This window comes from Lynx canadensis, chromosome E2, assembly GCF_007474595.2.
Source record: "Lynx canadensis isolate LIC74 chromosome E2, mLynCan4.pri.v2, whole genome shotgun sequence".
In the NCBI taxonomy this organism is placed as follows: domain Eukaryota; kingdom Metazoa; phylum Chordata; class Mammalia; order Carnivora; family Felidae; genus Lynx; species Lynx canadensis.
This window is the reverse complement of record NC_044317.1, coordinates 13259387-13268499: the sequence shown is the minus strand read 5'-3', so window position 1 is coordinate 13268499 and position 9113 is coordinate 13259387. Positions and strand designations below refer to the sequence as shown.

At 50.7% G+C, this 9113-nt stretch overlaps 1 protein-coding gene across 6 annotated transcripts in view; it reads right to left on the bottom strand.

Moving 5' to 3' along the window:
- Positions 1-116: 116 nt before the first annotated feature.
- The window catches only part of IL34 (interleukin 34), an 80333-nt gene continuing 71336 nt past the window's right edge, over positions 117-9113 (bottom strand). For 5 of the 6 annotated variants that reach the window (XM_030299675.1, XM_030299677.1, XM_030299676.2 and 2 more), the window contains 5 exons: positions 5522-5655; positions 4671-4748; positions 4224-4385; positions 979-1114; positions 117-747 (listed from right to left, as the gene is read on the bottom strand). In XM_030299675.1, the coding sequence (XP_030155535.1) occupies positions 575-747; positions 979-1114; positions 4224-4385; positions 4671-4748; positions 5522-5655 (683 nt within the window). In that variant the 3' untranslated portion in view covers positions 117-574. The remainder of the gene's footprint in view (positions 748-978; positions 1115-4223; positions 4386-4670; positions 4749-5521; positions 5656-9113) is intronic. The other variant, XM_030299680.1, reaches the window with a different exon arrangement.

Sequence of the window (9113 nt, the reverse complement as noted above, 5' to 3'; positions counted from 1 at the left end):
TCCATCCCAAATCCAAATCTCCAGACCCAGGCCCCAGGACCACACAAGCCTACCTCTCTCCTGCCTCCTGCACTTGGGGTTCACCTTTGCAGATGCAAACTAAACCAAACCCAAACAAAACAAGCAAGTGTTTAATAGAAAATATAAGAGGGACTGGAAGAGCATCCACTGTGGCAAGATGTGGTGTCTGGCTCTGCCCCTTCCCCATGCCCGCCCACCCCCCAACCTGGCACAGGTCTAGCCTCTGCAGGCCTCAGGACACGCCGGGCACCACCTTCAGGCAAGCGAGGCAGCCCAGGTGGTGCAGGGAGGGGACAAGCTCTGTCCACCTTCAGGGGGCTCTGGACCCCAGCTGCTCCAGGTGAGACTGTGAGGTACAGAATGCAGGAAGCTGAGCCCTTAGGCACAGAATCTCCCTCAAGGGAAAAACACTGTCTTGGGGGTTCCCCCACCCCACCCCCAGACAAGTCTCAGACTCCACCAAACTCCTACGGGAGCACCTCCAGCTGTCCCACACAGGTCACCACACAGGCCAGGTGGGGCACGAGGCCTCTGCCCTGTGCCCTCAGTCGCCTCACTGAGCTGGGGGTCCAGTCTTGGGTCCTGGGGAGCGGGGCAGGGAGATGGGGGGCTGCTGGGGCAGAGGGTACAGCGGGGCAGCTACACACTGCGATGAGGACTCCGGGCTGTGGGGCTGAGGGCTCGGCACCTCACAGTCCTGCCAATTTAGGACGGAACTTTGTTTACCTGCAGGAGGCAGGGGAAAAAAAAAAAAAAGACCACAGGAGTGGTCAACACCTACCTCGTCTCCAGACCAAGCCTCATTGTTCTTGGCCCCAGGGCCCATCCTGGCTTTCAGAAATGACCTACGGCCCTGGGGAGTGGAAGGCGTGCTCGGGAGGGTCCTGGCTCTGCTCCACGACCTGGGCTTGGAACCCGGCGTCCTGCCCCCAACCCCCTCCACTCAGAGCTCCTTACAGCAAGAGCAGTAGAGCAGTTCCATGACCCGGAAGCAGTTGTCCAGCAGGGCTTTGGGTCGCACCAGCTTCAGGCTCAACCTGGGGGTGCTCAGGAGCGACACCACTGCTTCCACCTTGGGGCTGACCTCCACGTCCTGGAAGGGAGGAGACCGTGGAGACGGTCAGGACCACAGGCACCACCACCCCTCAACACCAGTGAAGAGGGAGGGCCATGTCCCAGGAGAACCCTGGAGGCTGCCCTGCCTGGAGCTGCACAAACCGCGAGAGAAAGGGACTTCCTGTGACAGGAGGCTTATGGGTAATTTCTCTCCCTCTTCCTGCAGGCGCCAGGTTTCCTGGGAGAGTCCCCTTCAAGGCCCCTCACCCAAGCCTGACACAGAGGCTCCTGTTTTCCATCTTTGGGAAAATGACTGCAGGGGGCAGGCCAGGACAGGGGAGAGGTGGGGGCATCCTTGCTGTTCTCACCCAGGCCCGGCCACCACCACACAAGGCAGCCTGGGCTGGGGAGACTGTCCTTCGGGATTCAGAGACCTCTACTGCCCACAAAGAATGAGACAAAGGACCCTCACGAGGATCGTATTATGAGGAGGCCTGGGTGCACGGCACACGGGCCGGGGGGGGTCTTTGGCTCCAAGCTCGGGGTGTTTCTCTGACAGTACTTAACAACCGGGAGCATGGTGTGGGTGGCAGGAGGGCACAGTGAGGGGACAGGGCAGGGGGAAAGGGCTGTTGCAGAAGACATCGCATAGAAAGGAAATGTAGAGCCTGAGCTGGGGGAGGACCTTCTTTTTTTTTTTTTTTTTTTTAATTTTTTTTTTTTTAACGTTTATTTATTTTTGGGACAGAGAGAGACAGAGCATGAACGGGGGAGGGGCAGAGAGAGAGAGGGAGACACAGAATCGGAAACAGGCTCCAGGCTCTGAGCCATCAGCCCAGAGCCTGACGCGGGGCTCGAACTCACGGACCGCGAGATCGTGACCTGGCTGAAGTCGGACGCTTAACCGACTGCGCCACCCAGGCGCCCCGGGAGGACCTTCTTAAAGGTGGTTAATTGGGTTGAATTGTATTGGGTTGTGACCTGCCAATCCCCCCATCCCCGAAAAAGCCATGTCCAAGCCCTAACGCCTGGCACCTGTAAATGTGACCCTATTTGTAAACAGGATCTTTGCAGGTGTAATTAAGGATCTCCAGGTGAGATCATTTTAAATTTAGGGTGGGCCCTAAATCCAATGACTGGCGTCCTTGTGAGAGAAAGGACGCAAGGCACAGAGGGAAAGGCCATGTAAGGGCCGAGGCAGAGGCTGGAGTGATGTGGCCACAAGCCAACGACAGTAGCAGCCAGCAGAAGCTGGAGGAGGCAGGAAGGGTCCTATTTCCCTAGATCCTTCAGAGAGAGTTTGGCCTTGCAGATACCCTGAGTGTGGGGTTCCCGTCCGCAGGCCTGTGGCAGAAGAATTTCTGTTGTTTGGTGGTAATTTGTCACAGAAACCCTACAAAGCTAATCTACAAGGACTTGGAAAGAGAAGCAAGGGTGACAGGAGGAGAAGGGGCATGTCTCCCTGGCCCACTCCCCATCAGGGAGAGCCCACTGCCCACCAGATGCTGGGCATATTTGGAGCGGGTCACAGACCATTAAGTCTGTGAGAAAGAAGACAGACTTAAAAGCTGGTTTAAACCTGGGGCACCTGAGTGGCTCAGACAGTTAAACGTCCAACCTCAGCTCAGGTCATAATCTCACAGTTCATGGGTTCACACCCCACATCAGGCTCGCTGCTGTCAGCACAGAGCCTGCTTCAGATTCTCTGCCCACCACCCCCCAACACACACACACACACACACACACACACACACACACACACACTCTCTCGCTCTCTCATTCTCTCTCTCAAACAAAAACACTTAATGGCAATCAAAAGGAATGAAATCTTGCCATTTGCAACTACGTGGATGGAACTGGAGGGTATTATGCTAAGTGAAATTAGTCAGAGAAAGACAAATACCATATGACTTCACTCATATGAGGACTTTAAGAGACAAAACAGATGAACATAAATGAAGGGAAACAAAAATAATATACAAACAGGGAGGGGGACAAAACAGAAGAGACTCATAAATATGGAGAACAAACTGAGGGTTACTGGAGGGGTTGTGGGGGGGATGGGCTAAATGGGTGAGGGGCACTAAGGAATCTCCTCCTGAAATCATTGTTGCACTTTATGCTAATTTGGATGTAAATTTAAAAAGATTAAATTAAAAAAAAATAACACGCATATGTTAAAAAAAACATTTAAAAATAATTTTTTTAAAGCTAACTCTGAACTCTTAACAACCTGGGTGGACAGGTCTCAACCCACCCACAGCCTCCTCTGCAGCTCCCAAGAGCTCAGAGTCAGGCTCTCGAAGAAAGGCAAGGATGCAAAACTGTCTGTTCAGGTCAGCTCCAACTCACACTGCCCAAGGACATGAAAGAGCCACCGAGGAGACCTCTGGGCCTCCAATCCCCTGCCAAAACCAGAGCCTCCCCAGAACTCCTAGCAGCTGCAGGCTCCTAAGACCTGGTGTCACCCGCAGCTCACAGCTCCAGCTGGGCAGCAGGTGGGGCTCCCCGGGGCAAGTGTGCCCCAGGCCCCTGAGGACACCATGCGCTGGGGAGTAGGGCAAAATGGTGTGGGCAGGGGCTCCCACAGCACACATGTGGCCTGTATGGGCTCACAGTGACCCCGTGACCTTACTCCACAGGCTCTTTACAGGATGCATCCCTGAGGCCTCAGATCAACCCTGCTGAGCAGGCAGTTAGCAGGAACCTTATCATTGTTATTATTACTGCAAGTCTATATTTTACATTAGGGTTCACTCTCTGTGTTGTCCGTGCTGTGGACTTGGATGAACGTATGATGTCATGTGTCCATCATTACAGTGTCATACAGAAGAACTGCATAGCCCTAAAAACCTCCTGTTTTCATTGCTCCACCCATTCATCCTTCCTTCCCTGTCTCCCCCAAAAGGAACCTCTAGAAACAAAGCCAGAGGGTTCGATGACTTGCCCAGGATCACAGAACAAGACAGACAGACCCTAGAACATCTCCTGTCCCCAGCCCAGGCCACCCACGGGGCACTGCTGGCCTTCTCTTCCTCTCTCCCATTTCTCCCATACCTTTCAGGACATGCTGGAACTCTCCATGTCTTCCCATCCTCCCTCAACACTCCTTGGCCACCACACACACACACCTCCGCGGAGCTCACCGTGAGGCCTTGCTGAACATCCAGCAGCAGCGTATGTACCTCCTCCAGGAACTTCCAGGATGGGTGGCCCTCAAGCAGCACTTCCTGCACCGACTCAGTAGCACTGAGGCTCACCCAGACCCACAGATACCGCAGCTCCTGCTGGCTGACCTGGGCCCTCTGCTGTGGGGACAGGAGAAATTGTTGAAGTCCCAAGACTTGAGCCTCTGGGCCCTCCCCACCACTACTCTGACCACCTGCCACCCAACTTGTGCCCACAAAGAGAGCAGACCATGGGCATCCACTGTGGACAGGGAGAAATCTTAGCCCGAGCCGAGGGCAGGCTTGCTTACGGGGCTGGGAAAGGCCCTTGGCAACATGACCTGCCAAGATCAATGTGCCTCTCAGGCTGGGCCCATGGGGTGTCCCGCAAGGCAAGGGTCTCCCAGCCCAGGATGGGATTCTCACCAGTCTGGTGATGTTGGCCATTCTGAGCACCCCCTCATAAGGCACGCTCACCCTGTAGTTGATGGGGAAGTAGTGTTTCTGGGGAAACACAAGAACAAACCATGAGGTCACAGTCAGAAACGGCTCAAACAGCCTCCCCCAACTCCCAACTTGATACAGGAGGAGAGGACCAAGAACCAGCCCTTTGATGGCAGAGGTGGCCTTCTATGAAGAATATGCACTTGCGGGGGAGGGGTGCCTGGGTGGCTCAGTCAGTTGAGCCTCTGACTTCTGCTCAGGTCATGATCTGGTGGTTCGTGAGTTCAAGCCCCACATTGGGCTCTGTGCTGACAGCTCAGACCCTGGAACCTGCTTCAGATTCTGTCTCCTCTCCCTCTGCCTCTCCCCCACTCATACTCTGTCTCTGTCTCTCAGAAATAAACATTAAAAAAAAAAACAGATTGCTCTAAACTTATGGTGCTGGTTGCACAGCTCTGCCAATGTACTAAAAACCACTGAGCGGTACACTTAAACAGGTGAATAGTATGGTATGTGAGTTATAGCTCAGGAAGGCTGTCAAAAAAAGAAAAGTCTTGCATTGCCACGGTGCCACGTGAGCTTCTCTGCCCTACACAAAGGGAGCCACCCATTCCAACTTCTAAGACCTTATGTGCTGAGCTAATGTGCTGAGGTCCCCAAGGAAGGCTGGCAGGGGAGAGGACTGTAAGTGTGGACCAGGTACACTGCTGGACGTGGGGGAGAAAGGCGGAGAAAGGGGCCACGGTCAGCTCAGGGCTGAGGCCCCGAACGTCCTACACGCTGTGAGGCCAGGAGCTTGGGAAGGGGAATGCAGTCGGGGGTTTCACAGTTACCATGTACTGAAGGCGGTTCCTGTACTGAAGCTTGTCCCGAAGAAAGCCAGTTACTGCACACTCCTCGCTCTGGGTCAAAGGCCACATCTCCAAACCCTCGTTCCCCAAGGCCATGGCAAGGAAGATCCCGAGATCTGTGGACAGTGACCAAAAGGAACACGTGAGTACACTGCCCGCCTGTGCAAAGCTGTGCACATCTGCCCTCCCTTTTCCGGGTCATGGGAGGGACAGGGCCATAGAGCCCCAAGGAGGCCTTTCCACCACAGGGGATGTTTTCCCTGGGGCCCAGGCTCAGACAGCAAGGCCAGGCAAGCATGGGCAGTCTGGCTGGTGTACCCCTACCCTTAGCCAGCAAAGCCCCCCAGCTGTCACACCCTGAGGTTGGTGTCCAGTCTCCTCCCCACTGCTGCCCCTTGGGGAAGGCACAACCTCCTCTCCAGGGAAACCTCAGCTCATACCCCATTTAGGGCTGACGTGTCCTCAAAGCCTACGTCTGCATTTCCATCTGGGGATCCAGGAGATGAGGACTTTCTAGTTCCAACTTTACAAATGACTTTTGGGTGAGCAGAACCATTTCCTCCCTGCTCTAACTGACCCTGGCATTCCTCTCAGATGTACAAATAACTACAGGCCTTGCAGTTTGTCCATTCTGGGGAGCAAGCAAATCAGGCTGCTGCTTCTCCCTCCCAGCAAACGAGTTGCTGTCTCGTGAACATTACCAGCCTTTACCACTAGGTGTCACTGTGACCTCAAAAACAGCTTTTGTGATTCCCAGAATTAATAACACTTACAAAAAAAATCTGAGAGGGGTGCCTGGGTAGCTCAGTCAGTTAAACTTCTGACTCTTGGTTTCTGTGCCCATCATGACCTCATGGTTCATGAGTTTAAGCCCAGCGTCGGGCTCTGCACTGATGGTGCAGGGTCTGCTTGGGATTCTCTTTCCCTCTCTCTCTCTTTCACAATTAATAAACAAACAAGCAAACAAACAAACAAAAACCTGAGAATTTGCAAAAAATATGAACAAGGGTCAAATTGATCAGAGCAGAAAGGAAACAGACGTGCAGGAGATGTGTCCAAAAAATCAAACACACCAATAAAGGTAAAGAAATACATACTAAAACAATCAGGTGTCACATTTCACCTATCAAAATGGAAAGTGGGTTTTTTAAATTTCATTTTAATAACAGTGCTGGCAAAGCAGTAAGGCAGGTGCTCTTATCTTGGAAAGCAATTTTGCAGTTTTATTATTAGTTAACTTAGTAATGTCCACACCCTTTGACCCATTAAACTCATTTCTAGGGATAAACATGAAGGAAAACAAAAAAAAAAAGGAAGCCATCACCAAAAAATTTGTGGACAAAGACTCCCACTGCAGTATTCTCTTATAATAGTGAAAATCTGTAAATGGCCCACATGTTCATTAATGAATGGAGCAAATAAAAAACACATTGTCAGGGCACCTGGGTGGCTCAGTCAGTTGAGTGTCTGACTCTTGGTTTCGGCTCAGGTCATGATCCCAGTGTCGTGGGATTGAGCCCCTAGTCAGGCTCCATGCTCAGCCTGCAGCCTACTTGGAATTCTCTCTCTCTCCCTCTGCCCTTCTCCCCCATGCACACTATCTTTCTCTAAAATAAATAAGATGAAAAAACCACGTTGTCAAAGAATGTTTATGATATGCTTGTATGATAAGAAATATACTCATGATATGCTTAGTAAAGTCTTAAAAAAGCATGACTCAGCACACCTCCTCTGGGTCTACACAGCATGATGTGAATTACATTAATTACATGCAAATGTGTATGCATAGGAAATGCAGTGGAAGTGTAGTGGAAGGAAATGTATCAAATCTCTATGGGAAATTTTTATGTTCTTTATATTTTGTAGGACATATTTTATATCCTACAATCAATATATTGTTATAGTCAAAAGCAATAATTTCTTTTCTTTTCTTTTCTTTTTTTTCCCCCCAAAATAGCCAGGCTTGACACACTCCTGGTCATGAGTAGGAATTACTGATTGCATTTTCCCCACCCACCTCCCTGGAACTTAGGGAGACTTTTTTTTTTTTTTTTTAATTTACATCCAAATTAGCCTATAGTGCAACAATGATTTCAGGAGTAGATTCCTTAGTGCCCTTTACCCATTTAGCCCATTCCCCCTCCCACAACCCCTCCAGTAACCTTCAGTTTGTTCTCCATATTTATGAGTCTCTCCTGTTTTGTCCCCTTCCCTGTTTGTATATTATTTTTGTTTCCCTTCATTTATGTTCATCTGTTTTGTCTCTTAAAGTCCTCATATGAGTGAATTCATATGATTTTTGTCTTTCTCTGACTCATTAATTTCACTTAGCATAATACCCTCCAGTTCCATCCATGTAGTTGGAAATGGCAATATTTCATTCTTTTTTATTGTCAAGTAATACTCCATTGTATATATATACCACATCTTTATCCATTCATTCATCAATGGACATTTGGGCTCTTTCCGTACTTTGACTACTGTAGATAGTGCTGCTATAAACATGGGGGTGCACATGTCCCTTCGAAACAGCACACCTGTATCCCATGGATAAATGCCTAGTAGTGCAACTGCTGGGTCGTAGGGTACTTCTATTTTCAGTTTTTTGAGGAACCTCCATACTGTTTTCCAGAGTGGCTGCACCAGCTTGCATTCCCAGGGAGACTTTTTTTTTTTAAGTTATTTATTGAGAGAGAGAGTGTGCGCACGCACACATGCAGGGGAGGGCAGAGAGAGGGGGGAGAGAGAATCCCAAGCAGGCTCCACAATGTCAGCAAGGAACCCAATGCGGGGCTCTAAGTCACATACTGTGAGATCATGACCTGAGCAGAAATCAAGAGTTGGACCCTTATCCAACTGAGCCACCAAGGTGCCCAGGGAGACTTTTGTTCTTGATCCCTCACTGGGTTGGGCCTGCTTCTTGTCACTCTCTCCCCTTCTCAGTCGTGCTTCAAATGCCTTTGCTCTGGCTGGGCCCTCACTAGGAACGTTCTGGACTCAAACCCCATGCCCAAGATGGCTACAGCACACCAGTCCCTCCTCTCACAGAAATGTGCCAACCACATTTTCTCAGGGTTGCAAATTTGCAATACATCTTGCATTTGCTCTCTCTGTCTCTTCCCACGTGCTTGATCTGACATTTGGACAAAGGAACAGTTAAACACAAACTGAATGAGTGTTTCTGCATGCTTTCTGTCTCGTCTCTAAACCATTAAGCCCCTGAGCCGGGCACCCCCTGCACATCAAGATCATTCCTGGTTCGCAGATTTTGCTCACACTTTGCCCCTGCCCTGGGTACCCTCTCACAAGGCAGACCTGTTTCAAGGTCTCACCATGACTCCTTCCCTTCCCAGGCTCTCCCCTGCCTGCACCAGCCCCCCGCAATCTCTGTGTCTTGCACCATCTGTCCAATTCACTCATTGTCTTGACCAGACAGCTTGGCCCCTAGTATGTGAACACATAATGCAGTTAACCACAACATGATCTCGTTTACTGAGCACTTTGGGGGTTGACCTTGAGCGAGGAATCAGGAACATGCACCTGAATTTTCTGGAGAGCTGGTTAGGGTCCAGAA